Source organism: Balearica regulorum, chromosome 11 (genome assembly GCF_011004875.1).
Source record: "Balearica regulorum gibbericeps isolate bBalReg1 chromosome 11, bBalReg1.pri, whole genome shotgun sequence".
Classification (NCBI taxonomy): Eukaryota; Metazoa; Chordata; class Aves; order Gruiformes; family Gruidae; genus Balearica; species Balearica regulorum.
Genome location: NC_046194.1, coordinates 11,057,289 through 11,084,400, shown reverse-complemented (window position 1 = coordinate 11,084,400; position 27,112 = coordinate 11,057,289). Strand labels below are relative to the sequence as shown.

General features: G+C 54.6%; 1 protein-coding gene across 4 annotated transcripts in view; it reads right to left on the bottom strand.

The window, feature by feature from the left end:
• NLGN3 (neuroligin 3) overlaps positions 1 to 22,854 on the bottom strand; it is a 41,084-nt gene extending 18,230 nt beyond the window's left edge. For 2 of the 4 annotated variants that reach the window (XM_075763299.1, XM_075763302.1), the window contains exons 1-3: positions 22,747 to 22,854; positions 3,258 to 3,987; positions 2,102 to 2,161 (exon numbers count right to left, since the gene is read on the bottom strand). In XM_075763299.1, the coding sequence (XP_075619414.1) occupies positions 2,102 to 2,161; positions 3,258 to 3,735 (538 nt within the window). In that variant the 5' untranslated portion in view covers positions 3,736 to 3,987; positions 22,747 to 22,854. The remainder of the gene's footprint in view (positions 1 to 2,101; positions 2,162 to 3,257; positions 3,988 to 22,746) is intronic. The other 2 variants (XM_075763300.1, XM_075763301.1) reach the window with 1 other exon arrangement.
• Between the last annotated feature and the right edge of the window lie 4,258 nt (positions 22,855 to 27,112).

Genomic DNA, 27,112 nt, shown 5'->3' with positions numbered 1-27,112 from the left:
CTCCAGTAAGGTGGGAGCTGAGGCATTTTGAACCACCAAAATACTGCACAGTTGCCTGCTCTGTGAGAGGAGAGCTTATTCACTGCTGATATGTGGCCTTAGAAATAGTTATCAAGAATATTCCAGAATGAGCCAATGTTAAAATGACATGCAGCCTGAGGAAATGAGCACTGCAGGTACATTATCCTTACTCCAAGCATTACTAACCCAGGATACACAACAAGGGCAGGGGAGCCGCCATGTCTCATCATAAGTGACTCAATTAATTCAAGCCAACAGCCACCAGAGCCGTGGCTGGAGATGAAGGGCAACACCAGTGTCTGGGTGCTTTAATTCCCAGCATGCCATGCCTGGATGCCCAAATGACCGGTACTGGGGATCCGCTAGTCCGTGAGTCAGCAGAGCCCAGCAGGGGCAGAGGGCATGTCCCCCACCAGCTCCCTGGGAGGTGACCAGGGGCAACTGCAGATGGGCTGCAAAGAAACCCTGCTGTGAGCAGAGACAGCAGGGAGGGAAAAAGAGAAGATAAGTGTGCCCAAGGTGTTCTGCCATGCCTTACATTGTCCCCCTTCTCCAGCTGTAACCCGGACCCTGCTTCTCTGGCCCCAGCCATAGGGCTGGGGGTGGCAGGGGTCCGTCAGCCCCAGCAGCCAGTGGGAGGGGTGGGAGAGGAAGTGCTTTGAAGTGGCTGCTGATCCTTGGCACAGCCAGCTCCGGAGGCAGTGTGAGGAGACTCCCTAATGCGCCAGCCCTTTCAGGGGCAGCCTTGGCACTCAGAGAGATGGCATGTGAATAGCCAGGACAGCAACAGGAAAAGCAAAGAAACCCAACAACAGAACTAGGGGAAATGGCTGGAAGGAAAGTGCTCCCCAAACCTCCAAGCCCAGCTGTGCCTGCCCCGCTAACCCCAGGGGTGCAGGGAGGTGGAGGCTGGGACCCCACTGCCACAGGATGCCCAGGATGGCAGCCCCTGCCTGACAGACACCCCCCCACCTCCCTGCACTGTGCCTTTCAAAAGGGCTTGGCTGCCTGATCAACTGCACATCCAAATTTGGGATGCACAGAGCAGCCTGGGCTCTCCCTGCCTGCAAGGAGGATGGATGAAGCATCGTGTCCAACAAGGAGCCAAGCCAGCTCCCATTTGCACATCTCCAATCCCCAGCCTGTGGCGCTAGGGCTAGCCAGGAACACAGGATTACTTTGGGGCAAGGGGGGGCTGAAATCACTTTGGAGTTGGGGGGGGGGCCTGAGCTGCCCCCCCTTACCTGAAAGTGCAGCAGGATGAGCCCTGCGTGGCCCTGGGAATGGAGGCAAGGCAAAGTAGAGACGTGTCTGAACTGGAGGTGCTTGGCCACCTGCAGGGCAGCTGGGCCTCAGGGACGATGCTGTGCCAGGGGATGAAGAGCAGATCCTCACTGGCAGGGCTGGCAGAGGCATGGGGCTGTGAGCAGCAGGGAGCAGCCTTGGTGGGACCATGGGCTGGGGCAGAACATGGCAGTGTTTACATAGCCAGGAGAGGCTTTATGCTTTTAACTGAGGAACTTTGGATGCAAAATGACCAGGGATGCAACTGGGGAAGTCAGCCCAGGAGAGGCTACAGTGCCCCATCACACAGGTGCTTCCCTGAGGGGTTTTGTACACACACACCCCCCCAACAGGGGATACACCCCTGAGGGATGGATGCATTTAAGTGCTACCCACCATCAGAGGCTCCCTCTCATAGCCAGGGGCTGGAAGGCTGCCAGTGCCAGCAGAATAAAGCTGGGAGCATGGGCTCATCCTGGGAGAAGCTGTTCTGAAACGCCTGGAGCAACATGAGCATCCTCCTCTAACCTGATCCCAGACCTATGCTCCCAGCCAGCACTGGTCCTGGCTCCCTGGGTGGGGGAGCAGGGGTGGCCAGAGCATCCATGGAGCTCCTCCAAGCAGGAAGTGGAGGGCGGCAGGCTGGGCTGCTCAGAGCGCCCATGGTCTGGGTGGTGGCACAGAGAGGTGCCGGAGGAGCATGCCGCGGGCCAGGGGCCAGCCAGGCATCCTCTCACTCTCTCACTCTTTTTCTCTTTCCTCTCTGTGCCTCTCTGCCGGTCGGCTTGCTACATACCTCCTTTCCTACATATTTTCTTGTTGGGCTTTCGGGTGCATTCCTTGGAAATCCGTTTTACTGTAAAAATGAATAAAAGACTACAAAATAACAGGAGGCTCCACTGGCGGGAGTGGGCATGCAATCACAACCACGCTGCCGCCCTCCCACCATGCCTGGGACCGCAGGAGGTGGGGAGGGAGCGTCGCCATGGGAGGAAAACTCTGGGGCAGCTGTGCTGGGTGGGAAGGAAGGCACAATGCATCGCATGGCCAAGGGCCCCAGGGACAGAGGAGTGGAGCCAGCCGGCCTGGGAGAAGCCACTGGCCCACCAGGCTGCTCTGCCACACGCAGCAGACCCACTGCAAGTCCCTTCCAGCCCACTGAAAATCCCCGGGGGCTCCCGTTGCGGTGAGGCTGGGGCAGGTGCACAGGCAGGTGCTGCCTCCTCTGCTCTCTACTTACAGTTCAGGTGGGATCTCCTACAAAGGAAAAGGTTAGACAAGGAGGCACCCAGTGCCAGTCAGCCTCACCCCAACAGGACAATGCCCCATGGGTCCCTGGCACCCCAGGCTCATCACTCTGTTGCCATCCTGCTGGTGGACAGGGGAGTAGCCAAGTGATGTGCCTATCAGTGCCCCCAACCTCCCATCCATACCAGGGCCCAGAAAAGGGCTCTATGGTCCCTTTGTTGCCAGAGCATCTCCCCAGGGAGAAGCAGAGAGTGTTCCTCCCAGCCGCAGCCCACGCCCACAACTAGCACATGGACCTGGGGAGGGTGGGAAGGGGGGGAGGAAGGACGAACCCGAACCAACTCAAGACAGAACCTGGCACTCGGCACCTGGGGAGCACAAACCAGCTTGTCACTCTGTGGATCTGCAGTCAGAGAGTCGGATTCAGATTTAGCAACACGAGAGAGGAACCCGTGACGATGCCATGGAGGTGGAGGGGGGGACCAGGAGGTGTGGAGGAGCAGGAGCACGCGAGACACAGATGGCAGCTGAGGGCAAGAGGGCGAGCTGCGTGGCCAGAGAAAGCTTTCCACAAACAGACAGCATGCTGCAGGGTCCACAACCACATGCTTCAAACACAACACCCAGGTGAGACCAACCACTGCTGGGGAGGGGTGGAGTAGCCCCCCTGCCACCCTCCTGTGGGCACCCCGGCAGGGACTCACCATCCTCTGTGGGGATGTAGATGTTGAGGTACAGACAGTCCTCATTGGGGTCCTGGATATATGTGGCCACGATATCCAAATTGGAGGTAAACCAGATGGGCAGCATGATCTCAGGAACAGCATTGTGGATGTTCTGGGGGCAGACTGGCGAGAAGTGGGTAGCGTTCCTGATGCCTGACCAGGATGGCGGCGGCTCGGGTGGCATGAACCTCTTCTCCCCAATGGGGGGGGCAGCATAAGGCACCCCCAGGTACTGGTCCACAGGGCCCAGGATCTCGCTGGGCAGTGGCACGCGCACCCCCCGTAACTTCCCATAATGCGTGTTGACAGTTGGTGAGTAGACTTGGCCCTCCATCCGCACAACTGCTGAGGCGAAGCTCAGGACCCAGAGGGTGAGACGCAGGTCCCAGCCGGCCACCAGCTCAGGCACTTGGAGAACGGAGGGCAAGAGAGGGCTTCTCCAGAGTATCAGCCACATTGTCCGAGAGGAGCAGCACCAACATCCAGGCCTGAAGCTCCTGGGGCAAAGGCTCAGGGCATCCCTATCACACCAAACCTCCAATTTGCCCACCAGGAACAGACAGAGCAGGAGAGCCGGGAGTCAGGAGCACCTTCTTCTGGGTGAGTCAGGAGCACAGACGCAGGGAGATGTGCCACGGCTCCTCACAGTCTGCCAGCTGCCAGCTGCTGCCCACTTGCCAACGGCCTGGCCTGGAGGGGATTGCTGATACTGTGGAGAGATGGAGGCAATTAACAGCAGACTTGCTCTGGGAAGAGTCAAAGAGCTGCAGCACAGAAAGAGCCAGGATCCCTAGCCGGACCCTCCCACCCATGGGTGCTCATTGGCTCTGCCACTGCCCAGGCAGGCAGCTCTAGGAATAGGCAAGTGTGTGCAGCAAAAGTAGAGCACATGTAGACACATAGACTGCATCTATCCATGCCTCCAGAGCCTGTCCCCAGTGCTCATGGGCCAGCCCTGCCTCTGCCCTGCTTGGATGAACCTTGCAGCCACCCTGTGTGGTGGCACAGTGTCCTTGCTTCATGCTGCAGTAGGGTATCAGCAGCAGATTATGGGTCCCAAGATAAGCAGGACAGTGCCACTTCCCTGGCACTGACCCCCCCCACAAGGAACACATTGGGCACCACCGCTGCCCAGCATGGCCCCTGCACAAGAGCCCGCTGGCACCTCTCCCCTCCTGGCTGAGCCAGAACTGCCTGCACTCCCACACCACACAGTCTGGGTTTGTCACCTTGGCTCCATTCCAGCATCGCTCTTCTGTCTGGGTACCACCGCCCCACCTCATACACCATCAAATTAGACGCATATGTCCTACCCAGACATCCATGTTGCCTGACCACACACTTTCCAGCCAGCTTTCTCCCTCCACGTGCTGCTGGCCAAAGTGGCAAGACCCCAGGCGCAACCCAGGTCCTGGATGGACAGGATGGGAACAGACAGTGCTTCTGGGCAGCATCCCCCTGTGCCGGCACTGCAGCCACCCTACCACTGCCTCCCTGCCCCGGCTGCCTCCCAGCCACCCAAGCAAATCCCAGGGAGGCAGAGTTCTGCTCCCACGTCCCCATGCTGGGCTGTCGGCAGGGGCGGGAGTAGATGTGGCAGCTCCCAGTGGGGTCCACAGGGAAGGGAGGGAGCTGCAGGCAGGCAGCAGCTGCAGATGGGGGCCTGTGGATGTTTGTCAGCGAGCAGAGCTCCTGTGCCAGGGAGCGCTTGCTGATTGCTGTGTGGATTTTCAGTGCTCTGCCCTTCAACTCCCTGCACTGCCTGCCGCATTCAGGGCTTACGTAAGTGCCACCCCCCCCCCGCTTCCCCCTGCCAGCACTGCAGCTCCCAGGGGAGCTGGGCAAGGGGACTCAAAGAGGCTGCACTGGTCCAGTGCTCACTGCCACCCCAGCTGGGCAAGAGCAGCGTCAGTGAGAGGCTGCTTTTGCACCTTTGTAGGTGGCTTTGCAGCCCAGTCCCCGGTAAAAAGCACTGCTTGGTGGTAGGTTAGAGGATGCTTGTCCTGTCTCAGCCACACGTCCTTACCCTGGGAGAGATGGGAGCAGTGGTGGGGCACCTCCATTTTGCCTCAGAGCATCCTTACATGCTCAGCCAGTAAATCTCTCTCAAGCTCAGAGGGGAGCAGAATTGCCTTGGAATTATTGGAGCACAAAACAAGGGCTGTATGCAGATGGGAGGACACAGCTCTGGTAGAGGCTCAGCTGGGCAGGGACTCCACCAATGGAGAGCAACTCATCCAACGAGGAAAATCCGCAGGAAAAAAAAAAAAAAACCCACAGAGGGCATCTCAAATCTGCACTGCACATGTGCAGGCAATTCACAGCTGGTCATTAAGGAAATGGGCCTATGCTGTGCCTGCCCTCCTGATATGCCCAGCGAACACAGCAGGCTCAGAAATCAGGGTATGACAGGCATAAGAAGAAACACTCAGCCCAGAAAATCATGTTATTGCAACCAGCCTGCCCAAGCAGTAAGGCCTTGCAGGGCTGGGCATGCAGGCACCTTTCTGGAGTCCGCAGAGGGACCACAGGTAATGCCAGACAAGGAGGGTGGTACAGATGATGGGGAGAAGCAGTCACACCTACTGGCCCATCCACAACAGACAACCTGAGGGCTGAGCTATCATGACCAGGTCTGATCCTGCTCTACCCCTGATCCCCATAACCTCTGCACATCATTCCCTTCCACCTCATCCTCCCCCACCAGGCAGTGACAGAAACACACCTGGCGGGAGCACGACACTGCTGCGTTATCCCCCAAACAGCTGCCAGAGCCTAAGAAACATAAGGTGTATCGAAGGACAGAAATACAGCTGAGGCACCCAGAGACCCTAAGCTCTGCCCCACCACTGCTGGAGCTGCCTCTGCAGCACAGTGCCTTGGCTGCCCTGCTCTGCCTCCAGCTCTGGAAGAAAACCATCAATCATCTAATATTCCTTGCAGCAATACTCCTCTTTCAGCAGAGAACTGCGTTTTGTCTAGCAGTGACATTCCAGGGGTGCAAAGACAGCTCAGGACCCACCAAAGCTGCATTCCCAAGTGGGATCTCAAATATGCTTCAGACCCACCACTCTGCCTGACACTGCTGGAAGGCAAAAGGCCCAGTGCAAATGTTCTGCTCAGGTTCCTTTGGGTACCATGGGTTAGAATAAAGCCAAATTATTAATGACTGTCATATCTAATTTGTATGACTGGAAGCTATAGGTAGCTTCCAATCTTTATGATAGTGCCCACACCTCCCTGCAGAGCCATTTCAACTGACTCATCATCATTTTCCCTCTGTGGGAACACCACAGTCCTGCCAGTGGTGGCTTACCAGCTGATTTCCCAACTTGAGAGCTTCCTCAGCCCTGTGGCCACATGCTGCCATGGGCATTGCTGCTCCACCAACTACTCCAGCCAAGCGATTTCACGGCACCAGACAGCACCGCTCCTCAGCCCACAGCTGCCTGGCTGGGCTGTGCACACCAGTCACTGCAAAATTAGGGCTGAATTCACCACCCACTTTGCATCCTTGGAGTGGCCACACACCCAGCATAACCACCTTGTCCTGGCATAATGACAAATCTCTTTTTACAAAACACAGCCAAAAATCAGCTTCTTGCTACAGCTCCTCAGAATTATGTTATGATGATATTCCTTTGGGTTTTTGTTTAATCCTCATCCATGCTTCTTTTAATAGCTTTTGAAAAACTTAGAAATCTGAAGACAAAAAGCATAAGCTAAGATAGAATTAAAGTTCCAAGTACACTTCTTTAACTTAAATAAAATGATGCTACAGGACTTCCAACTGCCTCCAATTATGAGCTTCAGGAAGCAGCAGGCACAAAGGTGGGTTACATTAGTCATAGCCAAATATGTCCAGATATGGAAATGCACAGTCAAGACCCAGCAGCCCTAACGTTACCCTGGAAAGCCACAATGCCTTAACACTCAAATCCAGATCATGGTATTTTAACATTTGTAATTCCACATTTGGTTCTATCATTTTTTTAAAGACTTTTTCCCTCCATCTGCCCATGTCCCTGCAGCATAGAATAAAGACACTCAAACAATCTCAGTGACATGCTCCTAAGCCTTCCTATGTTTGGATTGTTTTTCAATTACAACCCTCAAAATGATGCAAACCCTAAATCTGGAATTCTCTGGGTTTCAAATGCCTCATTTGGGATGATTACAATACCCCCGTAACACATCTTATACCATCATATTGCTGTTCTGTGCTCTGTGCTTTCTGCTGTAACTTCATGTTAACGTAACATTTAGGATGGGAATTTAGCCTTAATTTAATATTGACAGACTGCCATGAAAACCTGAGCTCAACCCCCTTCACCGGAGGCTGTTGCATGTGGCCTTGCATCATTGCCTGCTGCCTCAACAGCTCTTAAGCTTCTCCTTGGCCTTTCAAAGCATGCAAAATAACCGGGAGATCCAAGAAAGGACATTTTGTTCAGGGAAGTGATTCCCCTCGCATGCCACAGGCAGTGGGAGCAAAACTTCCCCAGTTTTGCCGCCTACAGCACTCCTGTTCTTCCCTCCAGCAGTGAAGCCAAATGCATTTCCCGGCAAAAATGGTTGCTGAGTCCCTGCAGCCGTGCACCAGGAGGAGCCACACCTGCCAACTGGAAGGCAATCTGGGCCAGGCTGGGCAGATATGGCCAAACTGAGGATGCTCAGATGAGCATGCAGCAAGGAGCCAGGAGGATAAAGACACCACAAGCATCCCAGGTCACTCTGCCAGACCGCTGGTGGGGCAAGTGGAAGAAGTAAGGCTGCTAGCTGTTAGGCATGTTATTCATATGCTTTGGAAAACAAACACTATATCGGTATTTCCATGGCCATACTGTCTGCCAGACGGCTCCATCCTCAACAAGAGACACTCTCCATGGAAACCTGGGTGGGCAGGATCCTCTGGAAGCCTCCCTCAGAGATGCACAGTTAGGCACCTCAACACCAGCCAGACAAGACGGATCCACACCTTCCCTGGCTGGTGGCTGAGGAGATGTGAGCAGGCAGCCTGCCCTCATGTCAGACTCTTTATCAGGATCCAGCCTCGTGCCCCTGAGCACTTAGGCTGACCCAACCCCAAGCTCATCATGTTGATGCTGTGGCTCTATGTTCCGTTTGGTCTTGAGCCAGGACAGTCAAGACTTCAAACTGCCTGGCAGGCACAGCTGGATGATCTCCTCCCTACAGCAAGCAGATGGGATGTCCCTTTGCACCCTCTGGCAACTCTGCCTTGGGTAGCTTTGCTCACCATCTGACCCTGTTGTATCATGGTGAGAGGTAGCTAAGGGCCAGCCCATGCACCCCAGTACAGACATGCACCCAGTAAGTAGCATGAGAAACCTCCACCTCCTCTTCCCCAGGGTGAGTGAGCTCCAAACCTGTCCACCAGCCTATGCTCTGGGACCTCAGGCTGATGCTCAGCTCTCAGGCAGCAGCATCTGCCAGATGTGCTCCCCACCCTGCCAGCAGCTCTCTGCTGGGCAGTGACCTCAGCTCTCACCGACCCCCAGCCCCATCCCACCTGGCCTGTGATGCTGCAGAAACTCCATAGGAAACCCTGGGGAAGCACAGAAGCTGCAGCACAACTGGACTGATGTGCTTGTGTCTATGTGTTCTGGTGGCTCCTGAAGAGCATCCCTCTGCCAGCAGGTCTTGGTTGGCACCCTTTGATGCTTGTGGCCTGGGTCAATGCTTGAGGATAATACTACAGAGTAAAGTTGGTAGTTATGTGCTATGGATTGTGCCCAGTGGGTCTTTCTGACCCACCCCAGGTTGCCCATCCATGCCACAGGCAGATGTTTCCTGGTCCCACAGCACTGTGGGAGCAATTCCCAGGATTTCAGGTCCATCACAGAGCTGGTGCACAGTAATAGAAGTTTACCAGTGGCTTGCAGTTACACTGAAAGTTTCAGAAAGGTCTGCCCTGCTCCTGCTGCTCTGCTTTTCCATGAATGACCTAAATAACAGAACAGAGAATGTTTTAAAATCTGCACATGACACCCAGCACTTTGGAGGCCAGGACGGGAATTTGACATGCTCCCAACAGACTGGGGAAAGGGCTGAGAGACGATGGGCAGGGCTGTAAGTCATTGGGAGGTAAAAAACTGCACAAACAGACCACAGAAGAAAAGAAAGCAGCATTTCTGCCAGAAGGGTCTTAAGGGCTACAAGGGAGTACAAACTGAACATGAGCTAGCATGTAAATCCACCAAAAAAGGCAAATACAGTAGGATGAGTGAAAGGCCAACTTATAAAGACACATGAAGTAATTAACTCTGCTCCCCTTTCAGCTCATAAAGGCACATCAAGTAATTACACTGTTTTCCTCCAGAGAACCAGTTTATTCCCCAAAGATTTGGACCAACTGCAAGAGGCCACAGGAGACCAGCAAGACCACCAAAAAGCCTTGGCCAAAAGCCTGGAAGAGCAGGGCTAGTCTAGACAAATCAAAGGACACAGTTTTATAACATGTAAAGGTCACTGCAAAAAAGATCAGAACAGTCTGACATTGAACTATATGCTAGGTAGGAGACACACTCATATTAAGAGAGTCAAGTATACACCAGGAAAAGTTAAAGCACCCCATGCATATCTGCAAAGGGTGTGTCCTGGTTTCAGCTGGGATACAGTTAATTTTCTTCATAGTAGCTAGTATGGGGCTATGTTTTGGATTTGTGCTGGAAACAGTGTTGATAATATAGAGATGTTTTTGTTATATAGAGATGTTCTTGTTGTTGAGCAGTGCTTACACAGAGCCAAGGCCTTTTCTGCTTCTTGTGCCATCCCACCAGCAGGATGGCTGGGGGTGCACAAGGAGGTGGGAGGGGACACAGCCAGGACAGCTGACCCCAACTGACCAAAGGGATATTCCATACCATATGACATCATGCTGCTCTTATAAGGGGCTTGGGGAAGAGGATGGACGGGGTGGGGGCAGGCAGCAACATTCAGAGTGATGGCATTTGTCTTCCCAAGTCACTGTTAACACATGATGGAGCCCTGCTTTCCTGGAGATGGCTGAACACCTGCCTGCCAATGGGAAGTGGTGAATGAATTCTTCGCTTTGCTTGCGTGTGTGGCTTTTGCTTTACCTATTAAACTGCCTTTGTCTCAACCCACAAGTTTTCTCACTTTCATTCTTCCGATTCTCTCCCCCATCCTACCGCGGGGGGGGGAGTGAGTGAGCAGCTCCATGGTACATAGCTGCTGGATGGGGTAAAACCACAACAGGTTGCTACATAGCAGATGGGTGGATCAAGTGACCCCTTGGCATTTCTTCCAGCCCAGTTTCCTACACATAGCTCCATCCTAGATACTATGAAGAAAAAATAACACTATTCCAGCCAAAACCAGCACAACTTCTCATCCTCCTTGTTGGCAGCTCTGTCCCTGCCTTCATTCATTCAGCATTTGTCATCCTCTGGGCAAACTACAGCCACCTTGGCCATGAATTTTTCAGCATTTAGGATGCTCTGACAGAGCAGAACACTTAGGAAGCTTCCCAGCACTGTGGAGCCTATCACATCTGTTCTCCACTCTGCAGAGGTCTCTCCCAGAGTCCCCCACCTCATGCTCCTCCTAGAGGCACAACTGCAGCACCTCTGATATTTAGGCACCACAGTCACTCTGATGGGACAGAAGGAAAACCAGTCACAAACCTCACCCTCGTTTGCTTCAAGTGCATGATACATCCCTGTGGCTGGCCTTTCCTAACTTCTACCCACACCACCACCAATATTTGAAGCAAGCTGAATGTCAGAAGCCTATGAGACACTTCACTGCACATCCTTTGCCCTGGGGAGAGGATGAGAGACCACGTGAGAAGTGTCAGTTAAGTTGCTCAATGCTGCAAGAACATATGTGGGACAGAAGCTCTTTGACAACTCCCAGAGACATGCCAAGATTCTTGAGAGCTCCCATTCAGAATTGAAGAATGTTACCCAAAATCCCTAGAAACAGACAATTTCAAGTGCCACTTCTGCTTTGGTGCCAATGGCCTCCTGCTGCAATATGGCCTGTCCCCATTTGCTCCATGGCCTTTAACGAGTTCTTCATGAAGGAGCCAAGCCTGCCTTGAGAAGGACACCAGGGGCAAAGCAGACCTTTCCCTTGCCCACACTTCAGCCTTTCCAGACATTTTTGGTGTTGAATGCCAGCACACTGTTCAATGCCTGGCTTCAGAAGGCACACTACCTAGCAGGTGAAATAGCTTGGCTCATTTCCAACTCCTATTTAGCACCAAAAGCTCAAAAAAATGCAGGAGTTTTCTCAGTGTCACTGAGCTGAGACTGGTGATGCTGTTGAAGGACAGCCAGTGAGCACTATAGCAGGGACAGCGTTGGGGTAAGCACCAAATAATGCCAATGCAAGCAGAGGGTGGCCTCTGTCGAGGACCCAAGGACAACTGTGCTTGAAAACCTGGGCTCTTTTGGAGTGGGCTACATGCTCACCTCGAGCTGGTCTAGATTTCGACTGACCTTCCAACTCACTGCTTCCCAGGAGTCTGGTGGAAAGCTGAGGCAGGGCCACATGGCACAGCCAGCAATGGCTGTATGAGCAAGAGGCTCTGCCAGGACAGATCCCTGGGTATGAAGAGGGCAACGGCAACAGCCTCTTGGTGGGCTGCTGGGTTTCCATGTGGCCCAGGGATAGCTGCTGGAAGTAGGCCATTTAGTGCCACAATCTGGATAGAAATAATCTGGATTATCTCATGTTACGGCTTCCCTGACCCCAGCATGAAGAAACAGCAGCAGCTTTTTTCTCCCTTACCTTGCTGCTTGCAGTTTCAATTTACAAATGCTTCCCTGCAGGGGCAGAGGTTAATGAGAACCACTGTCTAAACAGCAAACACAGTGCCCTGGCCTTGGCATGTACTTGCTCCCAAGACAGAACTGGCAGCGAAGGAAGAGAGCCTGACCTAGCCTGGAAGATCAAAGAGCCCCAGAGGAGATTCCAGAAGCCTCTGCTACACAACAGCTGGATGTGACATTGCTCTATCCCAGCCTGAATTTGCATGGTCCAGCCTGGCAGGACCAGCCACCATGGGGCGGTGCTTTGTGCTGTTCCTTGAAGGTCGTGTGGGGGGGTGCAGGCTGCTCAGTGCCCCCAGCCCTGCCAGCACGCTGACCCCCGGGAAGAGGAGGAGGTACCCGTGCGACCCCTTCACCGTCTCTGAGCGGGAGCTGTCCCTTCAGCACCGCGCCAATCCCACCGCCCCGCTGGCCTCTCCTGCTCCAGGAGAATGAGTGGTTCTTCCCCGAGCAGACCCACAGCACAGCCGTGCAGCCCAGATCGTCTAAAAGGCACGGACTACTTACAGGAAAAGTGCTCGGGCTCTCTCGGGCTCCAGTGGGTCGTTTGTCTGGCAGCTGGAGAAAGGCGGGACATGCAAGGATATCTGCTGAGCAAACTGCATCACCTGGACTAGATAAGGGGCGACCTCATTGCTCTCTACAGCTTCCTGAGGAGATGGAGACGGAGGTTCCAAGCTCTTCTCCCTGGTATCCAATGATAGGATGCATGGTAATGGTTCAAAGCTGTGCCAGAGGAGTTTTAGACTAGGCATTAGGAAGCATTTCTTTACCGAGAGGGTTGGTCAAACACTGAAACAGGCTTCCTAGAGAGGTAGTCGATGCCCCAAGCCTGTCAGTGTTTGAGAGGTATTTGGACAATGCCCTTAATAATTTGGTTTAACTTTTGGTCAGCCCTGAATTAGTCAGGCAGTTGGATTAGATGATCATTGTAGGTCCCCTCCAAGTGAAATATTCTATTCTATTCTATAGGAAACAGTGCTTCATAAATAAATGGCAGAATTACTCCAGCACTCACTTTGTGCAGGCAGGTGACTGACAATGCAAAAGTGCATACACAGAACCCTGGAATTTCTAGACCTCTATTCAGGAGCAAACTGACAATCTGCTTTCAGCAAGTCCTTGGCATCAGCACAAAGTTCATGCCAAGACAACTCACTCTCCAACACATCACAAACAAGCACCAGGCACCTACTTTAAGGCAATATAAGCTCACTCACAAATCTGTGATCAACACTCTGCAGCTAGTGACTGGTGTGCAAATCTCACCCAGCAAAGAGAGCTGACTGCACAAGCAGCATTCCCCTCACTTCCTTCTCCATCTTCAGCAAGCCATGCATTGACATTATCCCAGCTGCTCATCACCATCCCCCTCACATCTGCCACAGTAATGGGTCCTATGTCCTCTCCCAAACAACCACCTCAGAAACTACTGTGGCTAGCAGTGACCTTGTTTTTTAAGTTAACATAGATCATTATAACTCAACTATGTTAGGGAGCAATTACACAAGAACAAGGCTCTTTTCAGAGCAACAAGCTTCTGAAACGCTAAGTCCAACACATTCCTATTTCTCACATTAGAAAAAGCAGCTTTGAGATTTAATAAAGAAAGGACACTTCAGTGACCCAAAGAGGCTGGCTCGATCCAATGACACCCCCATTTCTGAAATGCCCCAAACTAAGCAGCAAGTATGAAACCCAGCTGCTGATGGAATGTCCCTCCCCATAACTCTCATACCCCAGTCCCTCAAGCTTCTTTCTGGGCACCCAGCCAGGCAAAGGACATGGACCCCCTCCAAGCAACTGGGCTATGGGCAATTTGCACAGAGCCCTATCCTACCCATACCGCCACCTGTGCTAATAATGGGTCAAGATGTCTCATGCATGCTCCAAGGAAACTTGAGAAAGCATTGGTGGCTACAGGCAGGCTGAGTGCGTACACAGCCAATGCTTTCCATGGACTAGCATGGCCTGGAGGAGGCTCTATAAATGTAAGGAGGTGGGATGGGCAGAGAGGAACCGACTGCAGCTTAAAATACAAAGACTTCCTGTAAATGTGACTAGAGAGGGTGGGCAACAAAACCCAAGAGTGCTTTGAATGGGAACAGCTACACCCAAAATAAGTTGTCAATGTTTCATTTTTACTGACTCAAAGCAGGAAGCCAAAACCACTTAATCACAGGTTGTAATCCAGACTGTGGCTGTAAGAACCTCTGGTTTCAGTGGCAGAGCTGATAAAGGATTGTTTCCTTTACCAATACCTGCCCCAACCACCTATTTCTGCATGACATCACTGCCCACTGCTCTTCATCAGCTGAGCAAAGTTTTGCAGGGTAGAATGAGAAATAAGGTCATGGAGGTGATCCAGGCTAAAGGTAATGAAACCCAAGGCAAAGAACAAAGATGAAGATGACAGTTGGAAACAAGCAGGAACTAACTTCTCCATGTAAGCTGAAACATGACATAATTAGTCAGTTTTCCTGTGCAGAGATAAGGTTATAAGTTATCTGGCAGTGTACAAACACCACATTCCTACACCACCCGTTACCACCCTGTCTTGTACCATGGGACACAAACACAGCCACCAAGTCTGTGGAGCAGGTTGGCTCTATGGAGACAGCAGTGACCCACCGCTTCATGACACTGTGGCTTGCCTGGGGACACAGCTGTCCCCGGAAGCAGCCACCACTGACGGCACTGCTCAGTCCTAGCTCTGCTGTGGCTGGTCTGGGTGACAGTGCTCCCCTTCTCACAGCACTGGTCTCTTCATCTGCAACAGAAGGCTGTTCTCTGCAAAGCACTCAGAGGTAGGAGACCCAGAAAGCTCTGGACTGGGGCAGGAGAAGGGGAGCTGTGATCACTGGTAGCAATGCACACGGAGGACAGAGCACGGGCCAGTGCAAGCTGCATTTGCTAATGCTATAAGATCCAAATGCGGAGGTAGGAAAATGCCATTGCTTCTGGAAGCATCACGGACTCTTCCGTCCACAACACCCATCCTCCCCACCACCCAGCTTGCAAGCTGCTGGTAGCAGAGAGCACCAAGTCCCTCTCACTTCCAACTGTGCCCTGCCCCTTGCCTCTGCAGCACAGGGGAGACCAGCCCCAGGCAGCACCTCTTGGCAGGGGTCCTGCCAGCAGTCAGGGCTGCACACCCAGAGCCAACATGACACAGCGTCAAACAGCCACATCCTGCAGCAGCCACTGTTCCTCCAAGGTGACGTCAGCCTCCACAAGAGCTGGCAGGCAGGACATGCTGTGCATGCTGGCCGCGCTGCTCCCAGACACTGCCTGGCTCCAGCAGACACTGTGGCCTGTGTTCCTCACCAGCTATGGCTTATCTACAAATTTAATTTCACACTTGCATGCTCCAGAATAAGGCACAGGTGCTGGAGAAGCCACCCTCCCCCTCCACATCTGTCTTCTCCCTCACCCCACCCTGCCACCAACTGCCAGCACTGAGGATAATGAATGGCTAGCAGCTGTAGAGGAGCTCCTGCACAAAGATGCCAACTCTGTGCAGCCAGCATCAGCTCACAGCAGAGCTGCCATGGTGCTGGTGGTGCCCTCCATGCTTGGAGCAGCACCAGGGCGAGGAGAACCCCAGGGCCCCTGGCACAACAGCCACCCACACGTGCTGCTGGCACAGCACAGCATCCAAAAACATGCAGCTGAATAAGATAAAAAATCCCATCCCAGAGATACTTGTTTCCCCAGAAACCCTAAAGGCTTTCCCAGGAACTCTGGGAACACATAGATTTGCTACGTGCTCCGGTGACTGACCTAAAGAGTTCATATAGGTGTCACAGTCAGAGATTGCCATCATCACAAGTCATATGTAAAGCTGGCAGCCCAGACAGGTGTGGTGTCAGTCACTTCATAAGGCCCTCAAGGAGTTAGATGGTCCAGCCCGAGCCCACAACAGTCTCTACTCAACTAAGACAAGCAGCTTCCTCAAGCAAGGAAGCCTGGCCTCAGCAAGAGTCATCAGCTACTCACATTCCCAAACCGAAACCAAAGGTAGCATGACCAAGCAGAAGACCATGGAAACTCCCCAGGCTGGAGGGTCAGCCTGCAGCCAGGGCAGCTCCACAAAGTCTGATTCTTGCTCATGCAACCAGGGCTTGCTAAGCACTGGAGGCCAGGCAAGGCAGCAGCTAGGAAGGAAGCATGTTCAAATTTAATCCAAAATGTATTTTCTATTTTGCCTTGTAGCTTTCTCCTCCCAAATTTTCTATCTCCAAGCACAAAAGCATAGAAAGCCTAAAACCTCTCCAAAAAAATCCTTTAATGTGTTTTACAGTAAAGGCTGCCTAGTGTTAAGGAATAAGCTGGATCGAAGCAAGTCAGGCAGCCTGAGGATGCCCTGTCTCTCCAGAGGGAGCAGACCACGATGAAGCAGGACATAGAGGCAGGCTGCAAGGACCAGCAATGCCAAGGAAAGACACTGCCAATGCCAGTGCCAAGAAGGCTCCTGTGCTCCCTGCTGCTTCTCAGAGGTCCCCAAGCACAGGTCTGCCTTGGCAGATGCCCACTTTGAAGCATCACTCCCAGTGGACACAGGAGGTCACAGAGAGCAAGTAACCACTTGGTGAGCATCAAAGTACAGCAGCTCCCTGCCCAAGTCTGCAATCTCAGATCCTCATCAAGATAGCCCAGTGGCAACAGAGACCAAAATGGCAATGAGGCACAAGATCTGTCCCCTTATGGATGCCAGCCAAGAGCAGATTTCAGCTTTGTGGTTGCAAGGATGCCATTGTGCTAGCTGGATACTTCCTTCAGCCCTCATGGACAGGGTCCTCCTGGATGTCACGAGGATGGGAAACAGTGTCCTCTTCATGAGCTTCAACCTCACATGGCCTCATCCTGCTGCTCCCCACCCAAAGCCCACTGGGGACTGCTAGAGCCTGAGCTCATCCCTGCATCCTCCTCCCCAAGTCTACTTCTCCAACAAGAAGCAAACTTCCCCCAAGCCAAGCCTCATGTCTCCCTTCTGTCCTTGCATGTCTCTGGACTTCTCAAGGACTTGGGGGACAGCTTTCTGGCACCCCACATGCACCAAGGTAAGGCTGAACTGGACCCCCCACTGGTAGCAGGACATAAGTCTTTTCTCATCTGGGCATAAAACCAGGAACAAAACTGAGATTGATGTTTCCTGACATGCGTGAGAACACGCAGAACCAGGGGACTGGAGGAGGGGCAGATGAAGATCAGATCCTTGGTGAACCCACAGTGCCCACCATGTGCAGTGAGTACCAGGGAACTGGGACAACACCAGGACAAGACTCCAGCTCTGCTGCCAGCATGTCAGGTGGATGCCCTATGCCCAGGGAACCAGAGGAAGCAGAACTGCCAGGTAACACAGAAGGGAAGGCATATTGCCATCCATTTTCAAACCAACCGAATTAGCAACTGTTCAGCAGACAGAAGTCCATCGGAAGTCTCCAGCAAAGGTGCTGTGATGCTGAGGCAGATCAGTGCTTAGCACAGGTCCCACCTGAGCCTCCAACATGTGGGAAAATCACCCCACACTCTCAGCAAGTAAGCAAGACTGAGCAGGCACCTGTCACACTGTGCCAAGCAAAGTAACACAGAGCTGGATGGGAATAAAACCATCCTTCTTTACCAAAACCCAGTGCTCCCTCCTGGCTCCACCCTCTCTGGTAGGCACAATGTTATGAAAATAACAGCTCAGACCAAGGGTCCACCTTGTCCTATGTACTTTCTTGCCAGTAGTCAAAAGCACAAGCAATTTGCAGCTCAGTAGCTGCCAAAGTCAGAAGTGCATCTCGGTGTATTTCTTGGTTCTGGGGGAACCTCTTCTTGTTCTTAAATTCATCCTGTTTCTCCTGGAACCAATGTAAGGTTTCACTCTTCACAACACCTTGTTCTGAGGACTTCTGTGGTTTGATAGCACATCTGCAAGAGGCAATGCCCCTCCTCCTGTTTGGCACCTCCTGCTAGCTTCATTTGATGTGACCTTGTACTTGCATGGAAAGAAACAGTAACAGTTAACCTCTATACCTTCTCTCCTGGCCTCCTGTACACATATCTTATCCATCTTCTGTTGGTTTTTTTTCCAGTCTGAAGAACTCAGCCTTATTTAGCTATTTTTTGCACGGAGGCCGTCAGACCTTTGACCATTCCTGCTGCAACTTCCAGACGTTTGACTCCACAATGACACATCTCTCCTGAGCTCTCCTGGGCAGCTCTAGAGACAGAGACACAGTACAACCCCTCCCCCCTTCTCCTGCATCACTGTCCCATGAGTTCTCAGTTACTCAGCGATGCCTGGAGACAGGTAAGGGTAGAGGAAAGACATGAAGATAGTTGGACTTACAGACTCACCTCTCCAATTCCTTTAGCACTGGGTGCCGGGACCAGGAGATGGACATGGCATGAGTGGCATGCAGACACTTTGGCCACGCTGCAGACTTGGGCTTCTTTTCCCACTCCTTTAGAGGAGCAGCTAATGAATGCCTGATGAAGGCAAAGTCCCTGCAGCCCTTGATCACCATGCCAAAGGGCATTCTCAGCAGTCCCCTCCCCCAAGCCTATCTCAAAAGCATTCCTGACCAGCCTCTGCCAACCATCTTTGCCCTCAGAGAGCCCAGCAGCCCAGGCTCAGGCCCAAACAAAGCTCATGCACAGTACAAGCCCTGTAGAATGCTCTCTCTGCAACCTTTCCCAAACTTTGCCACCTGCTCTGCTGGTATGCCCAGAGCATCTGACCACCAGGCAAAGCTTTGCTTCTGTTTGCCAGGCACCTCACAGGATACGCTCACACTGAGATGCAGTTTGAAAATAACAGATGTTACTTCACTGTTCTGCATTTTGCAGCATCAGGAACAAGGCTTCTTTACCAAGAATCCCCTGAGCTCTTTGCCAAGGCAGTCTCAGCCCAAACAGTGTTCCCTGGCACAAAGTCTTTCTCACAGACAGCTACCCCCTTACACCATGCCACATGCCTGCACTGCTGCTGGACACACAATGTGGCAAAAGGAGTATATTGCAAGGGCAGAGTTTCCCCACACAACTGCCAGAACACAGGTTTCATCATGTGCAATACCACATCGTTACTGAGCCTAGACAAGCCTACAAACAGCGTGTATCCTCCTAACCAGGGAAAACTTCCAGGAGCTGCACACACCAGACAGGACCTAGCAGCTGCAGCCAGAAGCCCTTGTGTCTTTCCACCACTCCATCCCCATTTCACCTCAGTCAGACTTGCTCCAGGGTCTGAATGATGTGGGTTCAAACTGCCAGCTCTGGCAATTGCAGGACCTTTTATTCATTCCCCTCACACTTGTTGCAGAATCCTGCTGAGGCCAGCAGCACACAGCGCTGGTCACAGCCTGCTCCCTGCCCCCAGCTCCAGGGGGCATTACATTAGGACACCACCGGCGCACTTAGTCCACCATGCAGCACGCCCCCAGCTCTGCCACAGTCCTCTAACCCAGCTCTCCTCAAGCAGCCCGGTACCAGGATCCACCCTGCCCCCTTCTGCTAATGTGCCTCTGCCAGCCGGCTGTGACCACCTTCCTTCTGTGCCAATCCAAGAGCTGTGCATGACCCTGGCTGTGGATGCAGGTACAAATGCCAGATCCTGATTAAGAAGCATCTTCCAAAACACTCTGTCAGCAGCAGCCAATAACCACAGATCACCAGGGGAGGAATCTCTGGGATCCCATCAGGAGCAAAAACTGTCCTATCCCAGTGGCACTGACAGCCCTAAGGACAGAGACAAGCTGTCCCTGCCCCATCCCTCTGCTCTTGGTGCACAGCCCCAGGACAGCAGATAACTCAGCCATGCTCTGCTGTGAGATTTCACAGGTTCCTCTGTGGCTCCACAGCTCATGCCCAGACACATGCTCCATGTCCCCATCCCCACTGCTTTCCACTATCCTTCCACCCTCCTTCTGTTACTGGGTTCTTCCAGCTGCCACCAGCGCATCATGGACACCTCACACCAGTCTGTCCAAGGCCACAGTTGCTCCTGGACAGCCAAAAGGGCTTTCCTTCTCCCCTGCCTGCTGCGTAGAAGTAGCTCCTAGCAGGAAGGATACAGGAAGAAAGCAGCAAACTGCTTGGGAGGCAGCAGAACCACTGTGGCTGGGGAGATTTAGGAGCTGGCAGAGCTGATGCTGCTCAGGAATGGTTTAGATGGGGCTTAGAGACTTGATGACCTCAAGGTCCCTTCCATACTTGCTGTTCTAAAATCCTCCTCCCTCCCTTGACACAAAGACAAGGCCAACATGGAACTGCCAGAGGATTTTGGCAGTCACTATCTCCTTGCTCTCACTTGCAGACTCAATGTGATCCTGGTCAAATGGCACCTGGACCGGGTGCCTGTCTGTGTTGGACCTGAGCACCCAAATGGACCCCATAGAGAGCCAGGAGAGACACAGCCACCACAGCTGGAGCCTCAGCACAGTATTCTGCCAATTCTCACACTGCCTTCTGAAGCCTTGGCAGGCCCCTGCCTGCGGGCAAGGCACTGCCAGCCTGCACAGCAGCTTTGCTCACAACTCCCAGGTGCTGTCTGCCCTCACCACCCTGCTCTCAAGCACCTTCATTCCAGCCCTTTGGGAGAAGAGCCTCTACACGGAGTCTGGGAAGGAGACAGACCCAGATGTAAGGTCCAGGACAACACTCTTGGCATGGGCTCAACCTTCCTCCCCAATGACGCTGCCCTAGATGCACATTGCGTGTTGAATATGGGCAGCTGGGAGGCTGTGCAAGGCAGTAGCATGCAGACCCTGCCAAGACAGGCACTGCAACCCATTTCCACAGCGCATCGCTGTGCAAGGCTCACATGCCCTGCATCTTGGCAGTTTTCATTTCTGCCCTGGTGCTCCGCAGGTTGAGAGCTGCATGTTTGCAGGTGTCCAACCAAACTCCACATCCTGACTGCACATGTAACCATGGCAACTGCACATGCAAGTGGCAAAGCCTCAAGCTGGGCTAACTGCAAATGCAAATGAAACAAACACATGCACAATGCTAAAAGTGTGACCTCTAAATGTCAGCCTTTAACCATTTTGCAGACACCAGTTCTGGTGGTGGCCACCTGCAGCATGCAGAACAGGAGGAAGTCTGCTCCGACAGGGACCTTGGGGCTCACAGCTCTGCGTCAGGGGTTGGCACAGGTGCTCTGATGCAGAGCAGGGAGGAAAAGATGGCACACGCATTTCCCAGAGCTAACAGTGTCTCCTGTCTTGGCAGCCCACAGCTCCCTCTCTGAGGACGCATCCATCCACCCCTTACCCAGCTGGCAGATGCCCCCAATTCCACAGAGCACCCTGGTTTTCAGAGGAAGGAAGGTCCCACCAGGCTGACACAAAGCATGGCCAGTACACGGGCTCACGGGGAGCTGGCTCTGTCAGCTCTCCCACTGCACCCACTCGTGCCCAGCCATGGGGACACCTCCAGCCCCTCTGCCATCACCTGGGACTGAGTCAGCAGCAGCATCAGACAAGGCACCCTTGAAGGACAGAAGGAAAATCCCAGTGTCACAGGGACTTCATGCTAGAGCCACCTCCCTGAGGGAGGTCTGTGGTCTTAGGAAGGGCTGCCAGTGGAGGCACCAGGAGGTGTCACTGTTTGGGAGAGCATGGTCCAGAAAGAGTGGCTGGCCAAAGGCTTCACGTCACTCATCATTTCTCCCTCCCTCACTGCCAACAGTGCCAGACACGGATGGACCCCAGTGCTAACCATCACCCACCACGCCTGTCTTGCTCTTTAGCTTCGAGTGCAACAGAGCCAAGCTCAGGCAAACACTGCCAACTCCAGCCACAGCACATGTTGGTGGAGCCACCGGCAACCCCTGCACCATGTGCCTGACCCACCACCTTGCTCAGAGCCGAGCATGGCCAGCTTGACAGAGCTCCTGCTTGACACTGAGCCTGCCTCCACCTCGGCCCCCTGCCCAAGAGAGAGACAGGGAATGCCCTTTTGCTCTGAGAGCCCAATGACTAATGTCATTCCCCATGCTATGCCAAATAAATGGAGCCAAGGGGATCCCCTGCCTTCCCCTGACCCAGGGATGCTCATGCCAGCAGCCTCACAACAAGCAGCACCAGGCACTTCCTTGCACCCCAAATAACTGACCCCACCTGCACTGGCACCCCCAGCTCCCTGCACAGCCCCGGGGAGGATCCCAGTCCCTGGGGCGGGAGCACCTGAGCTGGGACAGTCCCTGCTCACCGCTCCGTGCTGGGCCCAACGGGCTGAGCCGAGCGGAACCGAGCCGTGGATGCAGGGCGGGGGCCGGGGATGCGGGCGGGGGCCGCGCAGCTGAGGCGGGCGCACAATCCCCCTTTCAGCGCGTCGCCATGGCAACCCGCCGGCTCGCCGCGGCCGCTCATCCGGCCCCGTTAACCCTCGCTGTTACCCGCCGCCGCGCTCGGCCCCACCCGTTAACCCCCGTCGCGCCCCGCCCCGATGCCCGGTCCGGCCCCGGATGCCACACACCGGGACCGGCCCGCTGCCACCCCTGCCCCGGGAGGCCCACCACCGCCGCGGCGGCCGGCCCCAGCCCCGCGCCGTGAGGCCGGACCGGTCCCGCCCGGCCGCCCTCCCCAACAAAAGCCATCGCGGGCCGGGCCGGGCCGGGCCGGGCCGGGCCGGGCGAGGCGGGGCGCACTCACCGTCGGGGGCGCCGGCGCGGCTGGGCCATGCCGGTGGCGGCAGCGGCTGCTCCACGCCCCGCGCTCCGCTCAGTCCAGCCCGACCCCGCACGGGGAGCGCGCGGCGCGTGCACGGCGGGGGCGGGCGGGGGAGGGGCCGTTCCGCAGCACCCCTTCGCTGCCGCCGCCCGGTGCCGGCACCGCCGCCCGGTACCGGTACCGCACTGGTCGGACATCCCACGGCCCCGCTGCTGCACTGGCCGGGCCTGGTACCGCATGCCCGGCATCTACACCGTCCTGGGTACTGCACCGAGGGGTTATCGCACTCGCCGTGGACCACGTAGTCTGGTACCGCGCCCACTAGGTACCGCCACTGACCGCACCTGCACCGCCGGTGTCTCCCACGGCCCCTAGAACCCTGCCCGCGCACGGCACCGGCACTGCCCAGTTACCGACCCGGGACACCTGCACACCCTGGGCCACCCCCGCAAATGATCTGTGGAGGCATCCCCGTACCGCCCCAGGCATCCTTGTCTACCCTGGGCATTCTGCACCACCCCAGGCATCCCTGCACTGCCCTAGGCATCCTGCACTACCCTGGGCATCCAGAATCCTGTCCCACTGAACCTGCCCCAGCCACTTTACATGGGTCCCCCTCCACCCCCCTGCATAGCCCTGGGCTATGCTGTCCCAGCACACTCCACAGCAGCTGTGGCACCCCATGCCCTCCAGCCCCAGCATCTTTCCCCACGGCCAAGGATCAGCCTCTGCCTCTTCCATTGTTCTGCAGCACCCAGCCGGTCCAGGGAAGTTTCACCAAATACCAATACTAGATGTCCGATCCGAGCCTCAGCCCTGGAGCCCAGCGCAGCCCTGCCACTCGTCCACCACAAGCAACCACAGCCCCATAGGCCCCAGCAGAACCGTGCAGCAAGACCTAGCACCTCTGTCATCCCTTTTTCCTCCTGCCATGCCCCTTCCCAGCGTGGGGATATCTTCACCTCCTATGTATGGCCTCCTGGTAGGAGCCTCCTCACCTCCAGCCTGCCTCTGCCCATGGTGGGGCTACCTCTCTATTTCAGTCCTGCCTGATGTGATTACAGAAATCATTTGAAACAGGGCATGGATTTGGGTCCTGCTGGATGTGTCTGGTCTATGCGTATCTCTGTGATAGCCAGGGCAGTGTCAGCTGCGATGTCTGATCAAAGAGGAGGACATGCAGTTACCAGCAGACACCTCTGCACTTTCCAATCCAGGTGAGGGGAGCTGGGCTCTGCCTCCCTCTTGCTGCCAGAGCTGCAACCTAGATCCTACCAGAGCTCTGCAGGACAGCCATCACTTCCTGTTTAAGATGCTTGTGTAGCCGCATGCAAAAGGCAGGTATTTATTTCCACTCTCCCACATGCCACCACCAGCAAGTGCAGAGTCAGTGAATGTGCAGCTGCAGGGATATCCCCACACTCTGATGCAGGTTAGGCTTCACCTGCCCCAGTGCCTTTTGGCTGCTGCTGCAGAGTAGTTCAGAGCTTTCCTGTCCCTCCTGCCCCACTCCTATCTAAGGGACTGCTCGCTGGTGGTTGGAAGCTTGACCGATTTTGTTGCTGGCCTGTTATACTAAGGGTGAGATGCGTGCTGCCACACTGTATGCCCTTGAGTATGATCCAGCACCCCGTGGGATGGATGCACAACCCTGCCCTGTGCCCACCAGGGTTTATCAGCCCTTAGAAGCGTCTTGAAGGGGCCCCTGGACCAGTGCCGGGCTGCTCTGCAGCAGGCAGGGCTCCAGGCATGGCTCCCTGTGTCCCACTGCCCAGCAAAATCAGCCCACGACAGGGTCATAGTGCACAGCTGCAGTGGTGCCTCATGGTCCACTCCCCACCGTGGGCACCACATGGGGAGGGTTGGGTGCTCGTGGAACTGCTCCACTCCTGGCTTCAACTGCTTGAGTGGACAGCAATCAATTTTCTTGCATACCACCAGCTCTGATGGTGCCTGACAAGCTGCCTTTGCCCAGGGCATGGGCCATGGGGACCATCTGTGCTAAGCTGCTGGGTGGGGTGGGCACATGGGGCACGACCTGCTCCTGCCCACCCACCACCCCACTGTGCCAAGCCTTGTGCAACCTCAGGCTTCTCCCCATGTGCTGGGCACACACCATGTAGCATCGTCTGCACACACTGCCTGTGGGCCCTGCCCAGAGCCCCCCTTGGTGCTGGCCCCCAGCCCCAGGCAGCCCAGCATCAAACACACACACCCCACACCAGACTGGTGGCCACAGCAGGGCAGTTACATGCGTTACTCAATGAGTAGCATGTAATAAAATCCTCCCACTCGCCTCTGGCTCTGTCACAAGCAGCGTTTAGCCATGACTCAGAGAAAGAGCAGAAGGGCTGGAAGCTGTCAGACCTGCTTAAAACTGCACAGCTCAGTGCTAACATGCAACACAGCAGCAGCAGACTAGGCAGAGCACAGGTCCCCAAATGTGCCCTGTGCTATGACCAGGTTTTGTCCCAGTCCCCACATCCCCCCACCCGCTGGAAACCTCTGGGCATCCAGAGGGTCTTGTGGGGTCTTGGACCTGGGGTCTGTCACCATGATGGAACTCCGGAGTCCCACTCATCCCACGTATACCCAGCCTGCCACAGCTGGGGGGAGCCTTTTTTTGGGAGGAAAGAGCCCCCCCCCCCCCCCCCCCCCCCCCGTTGCTGGACCATGCAATAAAGCAAGGTCCCCTGGCAGCAGGCACCTGGCCCCAAGGAGGGATGAGTCATCCTCTTCCTCCAGGGAGGCAGGGTGGTCCCTGGGGCCCTGAAGGGCACAAAGCACGAGGTCAGCACCCATGCTCTCCTGCTGCAGCACTCCAGCCCTGCCACAGCCACCATGCAAGCTGCACCCCACTGCACTCCTACCCAGAGCTGCCCATGGCCGTGCTGCCTTCTGCCACCCCGCTCCGGTGCTGACTACTGCGGAGAGCTGCCCTCCTCCCACCTCTGGCACGGCAGCGATGCAGAAGGCAGCATCCAAGATGCCACTTGGCACAAGCTCAGCTGCCTCCCAGGGCCAGCAGAGGGGGCCTCTCACCACAGCCGCAGCCGCCAGGAAAAGGGGCTTGTTCAGCCTAGAGACAGTGCACAGCCCCCGCAGGCTGTGGCTCCGCTGGCCCTGGGGCAATCCCTGCCCACACCCCAGGAGGAGCACAGCCCTCCTCCTGCCTCAGCCGCGAGTCCCTCAGAGCAGTGGCCAGCTGGTACAACCATGACCATGGCTTCCACCTCTGGGGCCACCCAGCACAGGCCGTGAGCAAGCAGAGCCCCTGGCCTCCCCTGGAGCATGAGGGAATGGGAGACCAGACAGCCTGCTCCTAACAGCCAGCTTGAGGCGGCTCCCCAGACTGATCCTCATGGAAGGGGACAAGCAAGGAGGCACAGAGGAACCAGTCCTGTACACATACCTGTTCTCATTAACAAGAGAGCCCATCTCCAACAGGCCGGGCCAGCAACACCTTGCACCCACCTGCAACATGGCAGGGAGCCTGATGCAGCTGCAAGGGCAGTGCATGGCAGTCCCATGAAGTTCCACTGACTGGAAAAGGGGAAACATAACCTCCATTTTTAAAAAGGGGAAAAAAGGAAGACCCAGGGAACTACAGACCAGTCAGTCTCACCTCTGTGCCTGGCAAGATCACGGAGCAGATCCTTCTGGAAACTATGCTTAGACACATGGAAAATAAGGAGGTGATTGGTGACAGTCAACATGGCTTCACTAAGGGCGAATTGTGCCTAACAAATTTGGTGGCCTTCTATGATGGGGTTACAGCATTGGTGGACAAGGGAAGAGTGACAGACTACCTGGACTTGTGCAAAGCATTTGATGCTGTCCTGCGTGACACCCTTGTCTCTAAATTGGAAACACATGTATTTGACAGATGGACCACTCGGTGGATAAGGAATTGACCGGATGGTCACACTCAAAGAGTCGCAGTTAACAGCTCAATGTCCACATGGAGTTCAGTGATGAGTGGTGTTCCTCAGGGGTCAGTACTGGGACCAGCACTGTTTGACATCTTTGTCAGCAACATGGACAGTGTTGCTGTAGATAGTGTTGTGAGTGCACTTGGTCTCAGCTCCTCCTAGACCGAAGGGGTACTAGCTTGAGCATCTCATTAACTGATCTGGCTGGAAAGCTGGGCTTGTTAGAATTACCCTGCAATGTGAGTCCTAACTCCCTCTTTGGTTTATACCTCTGTCTTGGTGGAACATGCCACAGACTACTAGTATGTTAGCTAAGAGCTTTAACAAATCCTACAAAGCTTGCACAAACCCTTGCAAGCATATGAACCAAACAGGGAAAAAGGGCTTTCTTTCCCAAACCAAATTGTTTACCCGTT